Source organism: Bombina bombina, chromosome 1 (genome assembly GCF_027579735.1).
Source record: "Bombina bombina isolate aBomBom1 chromosome 1, aBomBom1.pri, whole genome shotgun sequence".
NCBI lineage: Eukaryota > Metazoa > Chordata > Amphibia > Anura > Bombinatoridae > Bombina > Bombina bombina.
This window is the reverse complement of record NC_069499.1, coordinates 955,047,562-955,068,922: the sequence shown is the minus strand read 5'-3', so window position 1 is coordinate 955,068,922 and position 21,361 is coordinate 955,047,562. Positions and strand designations below refer to the sequence as shown.

General features: G+C 41.8%; 1 protein-coding gene across 1 annotated transcript in view; it reads right to left on the bottom strand.

Moving 5' to 3' along the window:
- The window catches only part of STX16 (syntaxin 16), a 178,882-nt gene that overhangs the window by 138,469 nt on the left and 19,052 nt on the right, over window positions 1–21,361 (bottom strand). Inside the window, exon 2 of the mRNA XM_053704804.1 lies at window positions 2,814–2,921. Within this exon, the coding sequence (XP_053560779.1) occupies window positions 2,814–2,921 (108 nt within the window). The remainder of the gene's footprint in view (window positions 1–2,813; window positions 2,922–21,361) is intronic.

Below are 21,361 nucleotides of genomic sequence, written 5' to 3'. Positions count from 1 at the left end.
TGTAAGGGCATGTCAGAACCATTATCATCAGCGTCCTCATGCTCTTCAGTATCTAAAACAGAGCAGTCACGCTTTCGCTGATAAGTGGGCATTTTGGCTAAAATGTTTTAATAGAATTATCCATTACAGCCGTTAATTGTTGCATAGTAAGGAGGATTGGCGCACTAGATACCTCCTGAGTGGGCAAGACTGGTGTAGACATGGAAGGAGATGATGCAGTACCATGCTTACTCCCCTCACTTAAGGAATCATTTTGGGCAACATTATTATCAGTGGCATCATTGTCCCTACTTTGTTTGTCACATTCATCACATATATTTAAATGGAGAGGAACCTTGGCTTCCGAACAAACAGAACATCGTCTATCTGATAGTTCAGACATGTTAATAGGCATAAACTTGATAACAAAGCACAAAAAACGTTTTAAAATAAAACCGTTACTGTCTCTTTAAATTTTAAACTGAACACACTTTATTACTGAATATGCGAAAAAGTATGAAGGAATTGTTCAAAATTCACCAAAATTTCACCACAGTGTCTTAAAGCCTTAAAAGTATTGCACACCAAATTTGAAAGCTTTAACTCTTAAAATAACGGAACCGGAGCCGTTTTTACATTTAACCCCTATACAGTCCCTGGTATCTGCTTTGCTGAGACCCAACCAAGCCCAGAGGGGAATACGATACCAAATGACGCCTTCAATAAGCTTTTTCAGTGGATCTGAGCTCCTCACACATGCATCTGCATGCCTTGCTTCTCAAAAACAACTGCGCATTAGTGGCGCGAAAATGAGGCTCTGCCTATGACTAGAAAAGGCCCCCAGTGAAAAAGGTGTCCAATACAGTGCCTGCCGTTTTTTTAACAGAATTCCCAAGATTAAAATAACTCTCCAAAGTTATAAACCATTAAATATGCTTATAAAGTAATCGTTTTAGCCCAGAAAAATGTCTACCAGTCTTTAAAGCCCTTGTGAAGCCCTTTATTCTTATATTAAAAATTAAGAAAATGGCTTACCGGATCCCATAGGTAAAATGACAGCTTCCAGCATTACCAAGTCTTGTTAGAAATGTGTCATACCTCAAGCAGCAAAAGTCTGCTCACTGTTTCCCCCAACTGAAGTTAATTCATCACAACAGTCCTGTGTGGAAACAGCCATCGATTTTAGTAACGGTTGCTAAAATCATTTTCCTCTTACAAACAGAAATCTTCATCTCCTTTCTGTTTCAGAGTAAATAGTACATACCAGCACTATTTTAAAATAACAAACTCTTGATTGAAGAATAAAAACTACATTTAAACACCAAAAAACTCTTAGCCATCTCCGTGGAGATGTTGCCTGTGCAACGGCAAAGAGAATGACTGGGGAAGGCGGAGCCTAGGAGGGATCATGTGACCAGCTTTGCTGGGCTCTTTGCCATTTCCTGTTGGGGAGGAGAATATCCCACAAGTAAGGATGACGCCGTGGACCGGACACACCTATGTTGGAGAAAACAAAACAAACAAACATACCAAACAGTAAAATGCTTATATCCAGGGAGTCTCTTAAAGGAAACCAACATTTTTTATTAACGATTCAGAGATATATATATATATATATATCTTTGTGGAAGCGGCACTCCTCACATCAGCAGTCACCTGGTGCACTGCTAAACAAACAGACAATAGCAAGTGGTGAAGGATCCAAACGGATGGGTTCCGTATCCAGCAAAAACTTCACACAGCAGGCACAGCAGGAATTTATAATCCGTTCAATGTGTAAATAACCAAACGGTTCAGCCCTCACATGGGCTTTTGTCAATGGTAAACATAAGCCAGGACAGACATGCTGTGCCTGCTGTGTGAAGTTTTTGCTGGATACGGAACCCATCCGTTTGGATCCTTCACCACTTGCTATTATATATACATATATATATATATATATATATATATATATATATATATATATATATATATAGTGCATCGCTGCTCCATCAATAAAGGATATCAAGAGAATTAAACAAAATTGATATAAATGTATACTCTACCTGAATCATGAAAGGGACATTGAATTGTAACTAAATGTTACGTATAATGATGCATTCAATGTATTAGCATGATAATGATATCTAATATGTTAAAATATTGTAGAGATTAGGGTATATAGACTACATTACTTTATAGACTATAAGGGGTCCATTTATCATTGTGTGGACGGACATGATCCGCTATAGCGAACCATGTCCGCCGCACCACGATAAAAATGCCGACAGCATACACTGTCTGCATTTATCATTGCACCAGCAGTTCTTGTGAACTGCTGGTGCAACGCAGCCCCCTGCAGATTCACAGGGGGTGTCAATCAACCTGATCGTATTGGATCGGGTTGATTTTCGGCGATGTCTAACCACTGTCCTCCTGCTCTGAGGCGGGTTTCCTTTTAAATTACAGGAAAGTGGAACAAAATATAGTGGAACAAAATATAGTTAATCATTTAATATTACAATCTCAAAAATTGTAATACCACGTTAACACAATATCAGGCTTGTTATTAAAGGGACATAAATACCTTGTAATTTTCTGTTTTCTTGCAATAGATAACATGACGGCTGAATGTGCAAACTTCCCAACTACATTACCATCTTGTTTGCTGCACCTGTTATTCAATGGCCAAACAAATGAAAGTATATTGCAAAAGTGTTTTTAATACATATCATTAAAACATTTTATATTACAATGTCAATGTATTTTATGTCCCTTTAATTGCAAACTACCTGGGAAGTTTATCAGTTAAATGGAATAAAAATTAACAGTTTTTTTGTGTTAAGCAATCTTACTTCTTCCACACTATCCACCCAATTTGGAGGCAGACGTTTGGTGACACCAATGGCTGCTTCAGGATCCAGGCTAATCCCTGACACCAATGCCATACGATCATCTGCAATCTGAAAAAAAAGTAAAAAATAAATCAGAGAAAAAATACAGCACGGTACAAACATAAGTTTACAATCATCAAACATTGTGACATAAAAACAGAATTTATGTTTACCTGATAAATTACTTTCTCCAACGGTGTGTCCGGTCCACGGCGTCATCCTTACTTGCGGGATATTCTCTTCCCCAACAGGAAATGGCAAAGAGCCCAGCAAAGCTGGTCACATGATCCCTCCTAGGCTCCGCCTTCCCCAGTCATTCGACCGACGTAAAGGAGGAATATTTGCATAGGAGAAATCATATGATACCGTGGTGACTGTAGTTAAAGAAAATAAATCATCAGACCTGATTAAAAAACCAGGGCGGGCCGTGGGCCCGACACACCCTTGGAGAAAGTAATTTATCAGGTAAACATAAATTCTGTTTTCTCCAACATAGGTGTGTCCGGTCCACGGCGTCATCCTTACTTGTGGGAACCAATACCAAAGCTTTAGGACACGGATGATGGGAGGGAGCAAATCAGGTCACCTAGATGGAAGGCACCACGGTTTGCAAAACCTTTCTCCCAAAAATAGCCTCAGAAGAAGCAAAAGTATCAAATTTGTAAAATTTGGTAAAAGTGTGCAGTGAAGACCAAGTCGCTGCCTTACATATCTGATCAACAGAAGCCTCGTTCTTAAAGGCCCATGTGGAAGCCACGGCCCTAGTGGAATGAGCTGTGATTCTTTCAGGAGGCTGCCGTCCGGCAGTCTCATAAGCCAATCTGATGATGCTTTTAAGCCAAAAAGATAGAGGTAGAAGTTGCTTTTTGACCTCTCCTTTTACCAGAATAAACAACAAACAAGGAAGATGTTTGTCTGAAATCCTTTGTAGCATCTAAATAGAATTTTAGAGCACGGACAACGTCCAAATTGTGTAACAAACGTTCCTTCTATGAAACTGGATTCGGACACAAAGAAGGTACAACTATCTCCTGGTTAATATTTTTGTTGGAAACAACCTTCGGAAGAAAACCAGGCTCAGTACGTAAAAACCACCTTATCTGCATGGACCAGATAGGGCGGAGAACACTGCAGAGCAGATAACTCAGAAACTCTTCTAGCGGAAGAAATTGCAACCTAAAACAAAACTTTCCAAGATAATAACTTAATATCTACGGAATGTAAGGGTTCAAACGGAACCCCTTGAAGAACTGAAAGAACTAGATTAAGACTCCAGGGAAGAGTCAAAGGTCTGTAAACAGGCTTGATTCTAACCAGAGCCTGAACAAACGCTTAAACGTCTGGCACAGCTGCCAGCCTTTTGTGAAGTAAAACAGATAAAGCAGAGATCTGTCCCTTCAGAGAACTCGCAGAAAATCCTTTCTCCAAACCTTCTTGTAGAAAGGAAAGAATCTTAGGAATTTTTATCTTGTTCCATGGGAATCCTTTAGATTCACACCAACAGATATATTTTTTCCATATATTATGGTAAATTTTTCTAGTTACAGGCTTTCTAGTCTGAATAAGAGTATCTATTACAGAATCTGAAAACCCACGCTTTGATAAAATCAAGCGTTCAAACTCCAAGCAGTCAGTTGGAGGAAAACCAGATTCGGATGTTCGAATGGACCCTGAATAAGAAGGTCCTGTCTCAAAGGTAGCTTCCATGGTGGAGCCGATGACACATTCACCAGGTCTGCATACCAAGTCCTGCGTGGCCACACAGGAACTATCAAGGTCACCGAAGCCCTCTCCAGATTGATCCTGGCTACCAGCCTGGGAATGAGAGGAAACGGTGGGAATACATAAGCTAGGTTGAAGATCCAAGGTGCTACTATTGTATCCAATAGAGTCGCCTTGGGATCCCTGGATTTGGACCCGTAACAAGGGACCATGAAGTTCTGACGAGAGGCCATCAGAACCAAGTCTGGAATGCCCCATAATTGAGTTATTTGGGCAAAGATTTCCAGATGGAGTTCCCACTCCCCCGGATGCTCCTCCATCGCCAGGGAACTCCTTGTTACCCCCTGATGGTTGATATATGTAACAGTCGTCATGATGACTGATTGAAACCTTATGAATTTGGCCTTTGCTAGTCGAGGCCAAGCCTTGAGAGCATTGAATATCGCTCTCAGTTCCATTATGTTTATCGGGAGAAGAGAGTCTTCCCGAAACCATAGACCCTGAGTTTTCAGGGGTTCCCAGACCGCGCCCCAGCCCACCAGACTGGCGTCGGTCGTGACAATGACCTATTCTGGTCTGCGGAAGCTCATTCCCTGTGACAGGTTGTCCAGGGTCAGCCACCAACGGAGTGAATCTCTGGTTATTTGATCTACTTGTATCGTCGGAGACAAGTCTGTATAATCCCCATTCCACAGTCTGAGCATGCCCAGGTGCAATGGTCTTAGATGAATTCGTGCAAAAGGAACTATGTCCATTGCCGCAACCATCAACCCTATTACTTCCATGGACTGCGCTATGGAAGGAAGAAGAACAGAATGAAGTACCTGACAAGAGCTTAGAAGTTTTGATTTTCTGGTCTCTGTCAGAAAAACCTTCATTTCTAAGGAAACTATTATTGTTCCCAAGAAGGGAACTCTTGTTGACGGGGACAGAGAACTTTTTTCTATGTTCACTTTCCACCTGTGAGATCTGAGAAAGGCTAGGACAATGTCCGTATGAGCCCTTGCTTTTGACAGAGACGACACTTGAATCAGGATGTCGTCCAAGTAAGGTACTACTGCAATGCCCCTTGGTCTTAGCACCGCTAGAAGGGACCCTAGTACCCTTGTGAAAATCCTTGGAGCAGTGGCTAATCCGAATGGAAGTGCCACAGGTAATGCTTGTCCAGAAAGGCGAACCTTAGGAACCGAAAATGTTCCTTGTGGATAGGAATACGTAGGTACGCATCCTTTAAGTCCACCGTGGTCATGAATTGACCTTCCTGGATGGTAGGAAGGATCGTTCGAATGGTTTCCATTTTGAATGATGAAACCCTTAGAAACTTGTTTAGAATCTTGAGATCTAAAATAGGTCTGAATGTTCCCTCTTTTTTGGGAATTATGAACAGGTTGGAGTAAAAACCCATCCCTTGTTCTCCTAATGGAACAGGATGAATCACTCCCATGCTTAACAGGTCTTCTACACAGTGTAAGAATGCCTGTTCGAAGATAATTGAGACCCGTGGAACCTTCCCCTTGGGAGTAGTTCCCTGAATTCCAGGAGATAACCTTGAGAAACTATTTCTAGCGCCCAAGGATCCTGAACATCTCTTGCCCCAGCCTGAGCAAAGAGAGAAAGTCTGCCCCCCACCAGATCCTTCCCAGATCGGGGGCCAACACTTCATGCTGTTTTGGTAGCAGTGGCAGGTGACTTGGCCTGCTTACCCTTGTTCCAGCCTTGCATCGGCCTCCAGGCTGACTTGGTTTGAGAAGTATTACCCTCTTGCTTAGAGGGTGTAGAATTTGAGGCTGGTCCGTTTCTGCGAAAGGGACGAAAATTTGGCTTCTTTTTAGCCTTAAAAGACCTATCCAGAGGAAGGGCGTGGCCCTTTCCCCCAGTGATGCCTGAAATAATCTCTTTCAAGTCAGGGCCAAACAGTGTTTTACCCTTGAAAGGGATGTTAAGCAAAAACGCTCTGCGCGCCACGATAGCAAACCCTGAATTATTCGCCGCTAATCTAGCTAATTACAAAGCGGCATCTAAAATAAAAAAGAGTTAGCCAATTTAAGAGCTTGAACTCTGTCCAAAACCTCCTCGTACGAAGATTCTTTATTAAGCGACTTTTCTAGTTCTTCGAACCAGAAACACGCAGCTGTAGTGACAGGAACAATGCATGAAATTGGTTGTAGAAGGTAACCTTGCTGAACAAACATCTTTTTAAGCAAACGCTCTAACCTTTAATCCATAGGATCTTGAAAGCACAACTATCTTCTATAGGAATAGAAGTGCGTTTGTTTAGAGTAGAAACCGCCCCCTCGACCTTGGGGACTGTATGCTATAAGTCCTTTCTGGGGTCGACTATAGGAACTAATTTCTTAAATATAGGGGGAGGACAAAGGGTATGCCGGGCCTTTCCCACTCCTTATTTACTATGTCCGCCACCCGCTTGGGTATAGGAAAAACATCGGGGGGCACCGGAACCTCTAGGAACTTGTCCATCTTACCTAATTTCTCTGGAATGACCAAATTGTCACAATCATCCAGAGTAGATAATACCTCCTTAAGTAGTGCGTGGAGATGTTGAAATTTAAATTTAAAAGTTACAATATCAGGTTCTGCTTGTTGAGAAATTTTCCCTGAATCTGAAATTTCTCCCTCAGACAAAACCTCCCTCCTGGCCCCTTCAGATAGGTGTGAGGGTATGTCAGAACCATTATCATCAGCGTCCTCATGCTCTTCAGTGTTTAAAACAGAGCAATCACGCTTTCTCTGATAAGTAGGCATTTTGGAAAAAAATGCATGCAATAGAATTATCCATTACAGCCATTAATTGTTGTATGGTAATAAGTATTGGCGCACTAGATGTACTAGGGGCCTCTTGTGTGGGCAAAACTGGTGTAGACACAGAAGGGGATGATGCAGTACCATGCTTACTCCCCTCATTAGAGGAATCATCTTGGGCAATATCATATCTATGGCATTATTATCCCTACTTTGTTTGGACATTATGACACAATTATATCACATATATTTAAATGGGGAGACACATTGGCTTTCATACATATAGAACATCGTTATCTGATGGTTCAGACATGTTAAACAGGCTTAAACTTGTCAACAAAGCACAAAAAACGTTTTACAATAAAACCGTTACTGTCCCTTTAAATTTTAAACTGAACACACTTTATTACTGAATATGTGAAAAAGTATGAAGGAATTGTTCAAATTTCACCAAAATTTCACCACAGTAACTTAAAGCCTTAAAAGTATTGCACACCAAATTTGAAAGCTTTAACCCTTAAAATAACGGAACCGGAGCCGTTTTTACAATTAACCCCTATACAGTCCCAGGTATCTGCTTTGCTGAGACCCAACCAAGCCCAGAGGGGAATACGATACCAAATGATGCCTTCTTAGCTCCTCACACATGCATCTGCATGCCATGCCTTCCAAAAACAACTGCGCATTAAAGGCGCGAAAATGAGGCTCTGTCTATGACTAGAAAAGGCCCCCAGTGAAAAAGGTGTCCAATACAGTGCCTGCCGTTTTTATTAAAACAATCCCCAAGATTTAACAACTATTAAAAGTAATAATCTGCCAAATATACTTAGTAAAGTAATCGTTTTAGCCCAGAAAAATGTCTACCAGTTTTTTAAGCCCTAATGAAGCCCTTTATTCTTTTACTTAAACTAAGAAAATGGCTTACCGGTTCCCATAGGGAAAATGACAGCTTCCAGCATTACTGAGTCTTGTTAGAAATGTGTCATACCTCAAGCAGCAAAAGTCTGCTCACTGTTTCCCCCAACTGAAGTTAATTCCTCTCAACAGTCCTGTGTGGAAACAGCCATCGATTTTAGTAACGGTTGCTAAAATCATTTTCCTCTTACAAACAGAAATCTTCATCTCTTTCCTGTTTCAGAGTAAATAGTACATACCAACACTATTTTAAAATAACAAACTCTTGATTGAAGAATAAAAACTACATTTAAACACCAAAAAACTCTAAGCCATTTCCGTGGAGATGTTGCCTGTACAACGGCAAAGAGAATGACTGGGGAAGGCGGAGCCTAGGAGGGATCATGTGACCAGCTTTGCTGGGCTCTTTGCCATTTCCTGTTGGGGAAGAGAATATCCCGCAAGTAAGGATGACGCCGTGGACCGGACACACCTATGTTGGAGAAACAGGTTTCTATTTGAGTTTTTAAAACACATGGCTTAGAAAATAAGTGGTCAATGCTAGTGATGACAGAAGGACAAGTATTAAAAATATACCTTTTAGTCAATACGAATGTAAAAAATATTTGAATACACAGGTACTAAAGACATTAAAATAGAACAAATGTAGGTGATAAGGAGCAGTTAGTATTAATAGGCATGTAACGCACTGACAAGCTGCTAATGTAATAGCACAGCCTCAAAGGAGGTACTTCTATTCAGGTCTCAGCATTTACTGGCCATCAAACTGTCATGGTGACTAATAATTGTAAGCTGTTACATGCTGAATTGTTGCCCCATTTCTCTCTTTGCTACATCTGCACATCAGTGGTCTCTTTCCCCAGTCACCCCCCACACACAGGCGTTGTAAATCAACATCAGTGACTGTAACTCTCACTCCTGTATATGGAGGAAGATCTCCAGAGAATTGAACACTAAAGGCCTAATTCTCTAAAGCTCTCCGCACAGATCAGATGATATCAAATGTTCATCCAGCACTGCAAGAATACGTCACAAGATTCTAGAAAGGCATTATGTCTCTAAAGAGTGTTCTCTGCATTTCTAGATGTGGAGAGACAAATACAGTACAACAGGGCTCGACAAACACAGGAGCCTGGGAGCCACTGGCTCCTAAAATTTGGGGTTATTCTCCATATATCTATATACAAATACTACTGCCTGGCTCCTAAAAGTATTTATGGCTCCTAAAAATTCTTTCTTTCTCCTAAATTTTAAACAGATTTGTCGACCCCTGCAGTACAATATAGCACTGCATAAAATAAGAGCATTCTCACTTTGTGATTTGTATTTTTATTTACTTTGCATTTTGTCCTCTAAGCTTTGCACCCTCTATTTTGTGTTTTAATGCATTTAGATTTTGTAAACAGCAGTATATTTATATTTGGGTTTTACAGATTCTGATTATTCCTTGAAAGCTTTTGTGTAACTTTAACAAATTAGGATCACACTTTGTATATGTCAGGGTTTAATTCACAAGCTGCATTGCACTTAGTATTTTTCCTATGTAAAAATAGTTTCAGGGGCTGGGCATGAAAGTTCCCTGGGTGTGTCTGAAGTTCACTTACAACTCATGATATTCTCTCATTTTACACCTGTAAGTCTCACTGATATACCTTGCCAATTTGATGCAGGTAATGATTTCTAAAAATTCACAATAAACATATTTAACTGACACTGACATGTATTTAACTCAATTTGGTGTACTTAACGAGATGTAAATACAAGTTAAACTATATCAGTGCCAGGTGCTCCCCTGTTAGCGTTACTCTTCCCTATGAGATTCTCTATCCCAGAAAAGCCCATTAATTTCCATGGGAGGCAGCTCTCGTTTGGACTTCCAGGTTCCATCTTTTTCTTAAACAATTCAGTGTCTTCAGCACTTTAATTTCTATCCAAGCTCTATAATTTTTGATAATTAAGCCTTAAGTCTCTGGGTCAGACTAATACCCATGAACAGGCACCAGAGTGTCATAGGAAAGCATGAAAGGCCCTCCCTTCCTCAACCACACACACAAAAGAAATCCTACACGAGCCAAGGAGAGAAAAGGAATCCCACCACAGAAAAGAAACAATAACACAAACTTCAGGTAAAAGACAGAATGCAGTATGGAGGTCTGACTGCTGCTGGCTGTGCTGCCTCCATAGTGACTGGATGAGAGGGCACTATGGGACTATTTGTTCTGTATCCTCTGTGAGCTAAGGAAATCCTTAAAAGGGACAGTCTACACCAGAATTTGTAAAAAGATAGATAATCCCTTTATTACCCATTCCCTAGTTTTGCATAACCAACACAGTTATATAAATACACTTTTTATCTCTGTGTTTACCCTGTATCTAAGTCTCTGCAAACTGCCCACTTATTTAAGTTCTTTTGACAGACATCCATTTTAGCCAATCAGAGCTGACTCACTCGAACTCCACATGTATGAGCACAGTATTATCTATATGACACACATTAAATAATACCTTCTAGTGGTGAAACACTGTCAAAATGCCCTGAGAGAAAAGAGTCAGCCTTCAAAGGCTTAGAAATTAGCATAGGAACCTCCTAGGTTAAGCTTTCAACTAAGAATACCAAGAGAACAAAGCAAAATTGGTGATAATTCTATAATCAGAAGCCTCCGAGACAGCACATCCCCAAACATTATTCCCACAAAACTTCTGAAAGAATGCAGCGACATCCTGGCACCCACCATAACATACCTCATAAACCACTCATTCAAAGAAGGAATCGTACCGATCTCCCTCAAGCAAGGAATAATCAAACCCCTCCTAAAGAAGCCCAACCTTGACCCCAAAAACTCAAACAACCGCAGACCTGTCACAAGCCTCAAAACCCTCTCCAAGATTATCGAGAAAGCAGTAGTGCAACAGCTACAGTCCCATCTGGACACACATGAACTGGATCCATTACAATCTGGTTTCCGCCCTGGCCACTGGACCGAAACGGCACTCCTCAAGATCTGGGATGATGCCCTCGAAGCAGCAGATGAAGGAGAATCGTGCCTCCTGGTGCTACTGGACCTCAGCGCAGCCCACAAAACCATGCTCATTCATCTCGCAGAAGTAACTGGAGTCACAGACTTGGACCTACCCTGGTTTGCATCCTTCATAGAAAACCGATCCCAGATAGTGAAACTAGGCGCCTTCACTATCAGAAGCTTGTAAAATCACATGCGGAGTCCCTCAAGGATCACCCCTGCTCTTCAATATCTACCTCTGCCCACTCCTCAAAATCATCAGCAACCAGGACCTGCTCTATCACTACTACGCCAATGACACTCAACTCTACCTGTGCATCACCAACAAGAAAGACCAATACCATGCCCTAGAAAACTGCCTCTCATTGATTGACGAGTGGATGACAGAGCTCCCTCAAACTCAACGGATCCAAAACAGAACTGCTCTTTCTCCACACAAACCGAAATAAACACCCCAAAACGCCCAACACACCTACCATCCTCGGACAAACCATCACCCCCAGCGCCAAAGTCAAAAGTCTTGGAGTCATCTGACTCAGACATAACAATGGACGTTAAAATAGGATCATTAGTCAGCGAATCTCACCACCTTCTTCGCCTGCTAGGTCGACTAATCCCCTTAATCCCCGGAGACACCGCAGACGTAGTTGGAACAACCATCAACTCCCGACTTGAATACGCAAACTCCCTCTACTCCCTAAATACCAAATCTCACGGCTGCAAGTTGTCCAGAACACAGCTGCCAGACTGGTAACTGGGAAAAAACTCTGGGAATCGATCACCCCATCCCTGAGGGCCCTCCATTGGCTACCCGTGAATGATTGTGTTACATTCAAGACCCTCGGCCTCACCCACAAATGTACACCAAGAAAAGCCCTAAAATACCTCTGCAACAAAATAAAACACTACACCCCAGATCACCCCCTCCGGTCAGCTAACCAGAACTTTCTGCACATACCCAAGACCCGCTACAAGTCTAAAATTCGAACGAAGATTCGCAGTCCAAGGACCCGGCTATGGAATGCACTACCCGCAGACATCCGCTCAGAAGAAAACCATCTGGCCTTCAGGAAGAAACTCAAGACCCAGCTTTTCTGAAGGCTCAGGCCGCTACTGGCTGAAAAGCACCTTGAGGAAATTTAGTTTGCAGTGTAGCGCTATACAAGTTACTAATTTATTAATTCATGAAAATTGTTTAAAATTACATTCTCTATCTGAATCATGAAAGTTTATTTTGGACTAGACTGTCCCTTTAAATGAATAGTAAACATTTTTTAAACAACTTTCCAATTTACTTTTATTATCCGATTTGCATTGTTCTGATGGTATAATTTTTGGAAAAGCATACCTAGGTAGGCCCAAGAGCAGTAATACACTACTGGGAGATAGCTGCTGATAGGCTACACATATATACCTCTTGTCATTGGGTAACCAAATGTTTTCAACTATCTCCAAGTAATGCACTGCTGCTACTTCAACTAAAGATACCAAGAGAATGGGACAAATTTGATAATAGAAGCAAATTAAAAATGTACGCTCTATCTTAATTATTAACCCTTTCCCGTCTGGACGAAATTGTCTACATCGGAACTAACTTCCAATGTAAACAAATTGAAATCATGCGATCATTCATGCAATTGCGTTATTTCAATGATGGGTCAGGCACGCCCTCCAGCCCACTTTCCAATTTACAAAGCCGCTATGGCTTGGACATTCATGCCGTCCTATTGGCGCTAAAGCCCAGTGCAGTTAGGACAGCATATAACGTCATAACGGCGGGAAAGAATTAAAGAAAGAATTTAGGTTTCATATCCCTTTGAACATAACAGAGGTTGGGGGACGGAGCCTGACTAAGCTCTAAGATGGAAGCTTAACTTGGGAGCTCCGTGCAGTGCTAGAGATTTATTTGGCGAAACATGCCACACTGATCTGCTACCATACCGCTAACCAGAGCAAACACCTTCCGGAGAGCAGAGCCAACCCAGTCTGAAGTATTTTTATGGTGGGACACGGAGGTGCAGTCCATCCGACCTTGAGGCCTAAACTACGACTAAGCACAGATTGCTAGTGAGCACACTCAACACCAGAAGCGCTTCCCAGCCAGCAATTACTCATCTCGCCTGAGGCCACACATAGTTGTGGTAAAGAAAGATCTACGCTATGCTAGACAAGGCAGCGGGACCACAGGGCCAGCGGATCGTCAGAGGCGGTAAAAGAAACAGACGGAAAGGTAGGCCATATGTGACGCAGCAAAGCTATATAGATAGTGGCGGAAGGCTCCACAATAGATATACAAATCCCACCACAATTTATAGCATTTTGTCACTATGCCCACGCAAACAGCAAAAGATACTTCAGACTACACAGGGGTGCCCAGACGTCCTGCTTAAAAAGCTCCAGAGGAGGAGTACAAATTGACTATCAGGCACAACAATGCTATAAATGGGGTGTATTATGTAGGCACAGAGACTGGACACACTAGAACCTCGACAGCTAATAGGAGGTCTTGTGAGAATAAGCAAGGTTAGAGCAAACAGATATACAAAGCTACAGTGCAGATGGGAGTCTATTTTTTTCCCTGAGGTGGAGGCAATATAATATATATAACTCACTACTTTAGCAGACAAGGCCTGTCATTAACCCTCTTTGGTTCTGTAGATGCTCCGTTGCCCTCGTGGAGTCGAAGACCAATATAATACAGACATGACAGCCAGAAAGAACACTAAACTTGATAAAAATCTCAAATCTACAGCTATGGATACCTTTTTAAAACCAGCTAAGGGACTTGTCAAAACAGACAGTAGAGAAATGATGATGAATCTGTTTCGGCTAAGAATGTTCAAGATACATCAGGGACCTTGACAGCTGTAATAAAAGCTGACCTCCAAGCACTAGTATCCAAAGATGATATGACCTCCAACTTTGAAAAGTTAATAAATAAAATCGACAATCTCCATTCCTCAGTCACAAATAGCCTTGCTGAAATCAAACAGGACATATCTGAGCTAGGAGACAGAGTTGAGGCGGTGGAGAATGACCATGAGACACTAGTTGAGGACATGGCAACAACTACTGAGTCCATATCAAATCAACAAATTCTAGACCTTCAGGACAAGATGGAGGATCTTGAAAATAGAAAAAATAACATTAGACTCAAAGGTATTCCGGAGAGTGTAGAAGCCTCTGATCTATTCTCTTACCTTGCACAACTTTTTAGAGCTATCACTGGAGACGAGGGAGAATCAGATTTCCTGATGGAAAGGGCCCACAGAGCCTTGAAGCCTAAACCAAAGGAGGGCCTCCTGCCCAGAGATGTCATCGTCAAGATGCTACGATTCCCTGATAGAGAAATCATCATGTCAGCTTCCAGAAAACATCAAACCTTTAAATTCCAGGGAAATGTTATCCAATTATATCAAGATTTATGCATTCGCACCCTCCAGCAAAGATACACCCTGCGTCCTCTCACTTCTCGTTTGAGAAAGCATAAAATCCTTTATAGATGGGGTTATCCCTTTGCCTTACACATGTCTCACAACAGCAAGCTGTTCACTCTCAAGTCAGACCAAGATATCCCAGAGATATGCAAGTATTTGAACATTGAACTGCCAGAGATGCATCAAAACTCCTCTCCTCTACAACATCCTGGATCCAAAGATCCACAGTCCTTCGCACGAAAGTCCAGGTGGACCAGGGTAACGAAAAAGAAAAAATTCAAAACCTGAACTGATCTTCTGGGTAATGTGTTGAAGGTTCATTGAGAAGTGTGAGGCCCATTAGTGGCTGGTATCCGATCTTTGACATGTTTAGATTAGATATACTGCACTTACCTGCATTGAATCCATTTACATGCCTGGGCATCTAGATGCCCATACTCTTGTTACTGTTCAGTTTGTATACATATGTTTTTTTATTTAATTTTTACTATGTAAGCAATGGTTGCTGTGAGAGTAATGTCCTATCCACTACTTTATCGTTCAGTCCTTTAAATAATTCACATCTTACCCCTAAGACTATGTTGCAGTTTTATAAGATAGTAATTAGCGATGACACATAACCCCAACATCACTGCTCGACTACGAAATGTTTGCGGACATTAGCCAATGACCCAATCACAGGGCATTACATATACATATGGCTCTCCCAACGCTCAATCTAATCTCACATAATGTGAGAGGACTAAACACAGATACCAAAAGACGCACGACGCTAAAATCACTATAGAAAATTACATACAAGTGTGATCTTTTTACAGGAAACTCATCTCACTAGACCACACATACCTAAATACTGGTCCAGAGAATTTCAACAGAGTTTTCATGCCACTGCTGGCACAAAGAAAAGGAGGGTGTCAATATTACTACATGCCTCCCTACATTTTATGCACACTAAAACAATTGCCGACAAGGAAGGTAGATATTTACTAGTTCAGGGTCAAATACAGGGAGTGGATGTTCTGTTTTGCAATGTCTATGCCCCGAATGAGAGGCAGGACGTATTCTTCCGAGATATTACACATCTACTGACAGATTGGTCACAAATAAGGATCATATTGGCAGTAGACTTTAACATTGACCTCCAGGCACTTAAATACTCACCAAATATACATCTTTCCAAAAAGCAAGCTCGGTTGAGAACAGCCAATACTATCCTAAATTCACTCTCCCCACATACCCTCACTGACACATGGAAATCCTTGTACGGGGTTACAACCGACACAACATACTTTTCAGCAGCTCACAACAGTTACTCTAAACTTGACTATATCCTGATTAGTCAGATTCTATGCCCCTTACTATTATCTGCCAACATACACATCTGCACATGGTCAGACCACTCTATCACACAGATATTACTCAGGGGAATAAAAGATACAAGTAGAACCCAGACTTGGACCTATGACCCATCCTGTCTTCAAGACCCACAAATAAAACAAACACTCTACAGGCTATGGGGGGGAATACTGGAATATTAACCTAGGTACCACTGAGAGTCCGATCTTGGTATGGGCTGCCTATAAGACAGTTCTTAGGGGTATATTAATAAAAGAGAAAGCGACACTCAAAAAGAAATGGAACTCCATAGTAGCTGGTATTAAAGATATTGAGACATTAGAAAAACAACACAAATTAACACTAGCTGCAACTACCCTTAAACAATTACAACAAAAAAGACAACATCATAACACGATTCTTAATGATCAATCTATAAAATATGGCCATAGAATTAAAACGCACTACTTCTTGTACGCCAACAAGCCGGACAAATATCTGGCCAAAAAAATTAGGGACAATTACATGGCTACGTCCATCCCCACATTACACAAAGGCGTCGACAGGGAAACATCTAATCCCCAAGAGATTGTGGATGCCTTTGCTTCATATTACAGCGTGTTGTATGATGGTAAAAAGGTAGTCCACAATTCCTCTACACAAGATTTACTCACTGACTTTCTTACTAAGGCAAACTTTCAGACACAAATAGGGATCAACTGAATGGCAAAGTCACCACTAACGAAGTTGCCCAAGCTATTAAAGACCTTAAGCCAGGGAAAGCGCCGGGGCCGGACAGTTTATCTGGCGACTACTACAAGTTATTTACAAAAATTTTGGCTAATAGACTAAAACAAATCCTCCCAGCTATTATACATCCTGACCAAGTAGGTTTCGTTAAAGACAGAGAGGCCCCAGACAACGTAAGGAGGATGGTGTCAGTGTTGGATTATCTTAAAGCTCATAGAGTGCCTTCTCTGCTTCTTTCATTGGATGCGGAGAAGGCATTCGACCGGGTAGACTGGAGGTACATGCTGGCGGTTCTGGGTAGTATGGGATTTAAGGGGCCCTTTATTTCTGCAATAAAAACGCTATACTCTTCCCCCACTACATATGTAAGAGCGATTGGCCATCAGTCACACACATTTGACATTTTAAATGCACAAGACAGAGGTGCCCATTGTCACCCTTGCTCTTTGCAATATGTATAGAGCCACTAGCTGAATCCATCCGTAAGGAGGCTGATGTCGGAGGTTTGGAGGTGGGAGGGATATCTTACAAAATAACCTTATTTGCAGACGATGTCCTATTGTCCCTGACCAAGCCCTTGATTTCCCTGCCTATTGTATACAGCATTTTAGATAAATTTTCAATTATTTTGGAATATAAGATTAATATAGACAAATGCTCTCGTTTCAACAGTGGAATAAGTCTGTACATACAGACAAATTAGTCTTCTCAGAGCGTACTGGGATACGACCGTTAAAATATATTATTCTATATTATTATTCCAGATGACAGCCACTCACTCAGTGACAAATGGGAAAGTAAGGGCCTGTATAGGGTGGCTAATTTCCTACACAAGGGATCCCCACTCACATTCACCCAAATACAGAAGAGGAGAAATTCACTCCCCCTGCATTGGTTTCTATATCTACAGATATTGTCTGCCATCCGCACATATTTTCAACAGGGCAGTGGGAGACAGACAACGACATTAGAGAGGCAATGTAGCGTGGTAAACAGACCCAAACAAGCAATTTCACACATGTATCTTGCTATTCAATCATCTAAAACTAAAAACAAGCCTCCCATTGTTAGCAGGTGGGAAACGGATTTAGGGATGGACATATCGATGGAGGAGTGGAATTTGATGACGTATGAGGCTAGCAGGGGTTTACTGAGTGCGGATTTGAGGGAAAACTGTATCAAATCGGTGTTCAGATGGTATCTGACCCCTGAGAGGACGGCATATTCCGTTAAAGGAAGCTCAAACAATTGTTATAGAGGGTGACAGACTAGAGGAACTTACATACATATGTGGTGGGAGTGCCCCAAAGTCAAGGACACTTGGATGAGGGTGTCGGACTTCCTGTCCAGACTATGAGGAGACCAAATTACAGTCACAGCCCCACAAGCTTTATTGAATATTAGAAACAAAAAAAATACAATACAAATATTAATACATTCCTTAGGATAATATACACCATTGTCAGAACTTCCATTGCTAAGTATTGGAAGACAGGGGTTCCGGAGTGGTCTGAGATTATGATTAAAATAAAAAAACAGAATTTATACTTACCTGATAAATTTCTTTCTCTTGTGATGTATTGAGTCCACGGATTCATCCATACTTGTGGGATATTCTCCTTCCCTACAGGAAGTGGCAAAGAGAGCACCCACAGCAGAGCTGTCTATATAGCTCCTCCCTTAGCTCCGCCCCCCAGTCATTCGACCGAAGGCTAGGAAGAAAAAGGAGAAACTATAGGGTGCAGTGGTGACTGAAGTTTTTTAATTAAAAATATACTACCTGTCTTAAACAGACAGGGCGGGCCGTGGACTCGAAACATCACAAGAGAAAGAAATTTATCAGGTAAGCATAAATTATGGTTTTCTCTTGTAAGATGTATCGAGTCCATGGATTCATCCATACTTGTGGGATACCAATACCAAAGCTTTAGGACACGGAAGGGAGGGACAAGACAGGTACCCTAAACGGAAGGCACCACTGCTTGTAGAACCTTTCTCCCAAAAATAGCCTCCGAAGAAGAAAAAGTATCGAATTTGTAAAATTTGGAAAAAGTATGAAGCGAAGACCAAGTCGCCGCCTTACAAATCTGTTCAATAGAAGCCTCATTTTTAAAAGCCCATGTGGAAGCCACTGCTCTAGTAGAATGAGCAGTAATTCTTTCAGGAGGCTGCTGGCCAGCAGTCTCATAAGCCAAACGGATGATGCTTTTCAGCCAAAAGGAAAGAGAGGTAGCCGTAGCCTTTTGACCTCTCCGTTTACCAGAATAAACAACAAACAATGAAGATGTTTGACGGAAATCTTTAGTTGCTTGTACGTAGAACTTTAAAAGCACGAACCACATCAAGATTGTGCAACAGACGTTCCTTCTTTGATGAAGGATTAGGACACAGAGAAGGAACAACAATCTCCTGATTGATATTCCTATTAGAAACAACCTTAGGAAGAAACCAAGGTTTGGTACGCAAAACCACCTTATCTGCATGGAAAACAAGGTAAGGTGAGTCACACCGTAAAGCAGATAACTCAGAAACTCTTTGAGCCGAAGAGATAGCTACTAAAAACAAAACTTTCCAAGATAGAAGCTTAATATCTATGGAATGCATAGGTTCAAACGGAACCCCTTGAAGAACATTAAGAACCAAGTTTAGGCTCCATGGTGGAGCAACAGGTTTAAATACAGGCTTGATCCTGACCAAGGCCTGATTAAACGCTTGAACGTCTGGGACATCTGTCAGACGTTTGTGTAAAAGAATAGACAAAGCAGATATTTGTCCTTTTAAAGGGACCGTATACACTCATTTTCATATAACTGCATGTAATAAACACTAGTATAAAGAATAAGATGCACAGATACTGATATAAAAATCCAGTATAAAACTGTTTAAAAACTTACTTAGAAGCTGTCAGTTTGGCTCTGTTGAAAAGGTAGCTGGAAAGCCCACTGCGAGTGGCAAATAAGACACTCCCCCCCTCCCCCTTCTTTTGCATATGAAAAGACCCTTTACACAAACAGGAGCAAGCTGGAGAAGGTAGCTGACCGTATTCACATAAAACTTTGGGGCTTGGTTAGGAGTCTGAAAATCAGAGCAATGTTATTTAAAAATAAGCAAAACTATACATTTATTTTAAAATAAAACTTTATGGGCTATATAAATAGATCATCTACAAAACATTTATGCAAAGAAAAAATGAGTGTATAATGTCCCTTTAAGGAACTAGCTGATAATCCCTTCTCCAATCCTTCTTGGAGAAAGGACAAAATTCTAGGAATCCTAATCTTTCTCCATGAGTAACCCTTGGATTCACACCAACAAAGATATCTGCGCCAAATCTTATGATAGATTTTCCTGGTGATAGGCTTTTTAGCCTGAATCAGGGTATCAATGACCGACTCAGAGAAACCACGCTTTGATAGAATCAGGCGTTCAATCTCCAAGCAGTCAGACGCAGAGAAATTAGATTTGGATGCTTGAATGGACCTTGGATTAGAAGGTCCTGCCTCATTGGCAGAGTCCATGGTGGAACAGATGACATGTCCACCAGGTCTGCATACCAAGTCCTGCGTGGCCACGCAGGCGCTATCAGAATCACCGAAGCTCTCTCCTGCTTGATTCTGGCAACCAGACGTGGGAGGAGAGGAAACGGTGGAAATACATAAGCCAGATTGAAGGACCAGGGAACTGCTAGAGCATCTATCAGTACCGCCTGGGGATCCCGGGACCTGGACCCGTAACAAGGAAGTTTGGCGTTCTGTCGGGACGCCATCAGATCCAATTCTGATGTGCCCCATAGCTGAGTCAGCTGGGCAAATACCTCCGGATGGAGCTCCCACTCCCCCGGATGAAAAGTCTGACGACTTAGGAAATCCGCCTCCCAGTTCTCTACCCCTGGGATATGGATTGCTGAGAGATGGCAAGAGTGATCCTCCGCCCATCTGATTATTTTGGTTACCTCCATCATCGCTAGAGAACTCTGTGTTCCTCCTTGATGATTGATATAGGCTACAGTCGTGATGTTGTACGACCGAAATCTGATGAGTTTTGCCGCAGCTAGCTGAGGCCATGCCTGAAGCGCATTGAATATCGCTCTCAGTTCTAGAATGTTTATCATGAGGAGAGATTCCTCCCGAGACCATAAGCCCTGTGCTTTCAGGGATTTCCAGACTGCACCCCAGCCTAGCATCTGTCGTTACTATGAGCCACTCTGGCCTGTGGAAACACATTCCCCGAGACAGGTGGCCCTGAGACAACCACCAGAGAAGAGAATCTCTGGTCTCTTCGTCCAGATGCAGTTGAGGAGATAAATCTGCATAATCCCCATTTCACTGTTTGAGCATGCATAGTTGCAGTGGTCTGAGGTGTAGGCGGGCATAAGGAACTATGTCCATTGCCGCTAAATGAGTCTGATTACCTCCATACACTGAGCCACTGATGGCCGAGGAATGGAATGAAGAGCTCGGCAAGTGATTAAAAGTTTTGATTTTCTGACCTCCGTCAGAAATATTTTCATTTCTACCGAGTCTATCAGAGTCCCTAGGAAGGAAACTCTTGTGAGAGGGACGAGAGAACT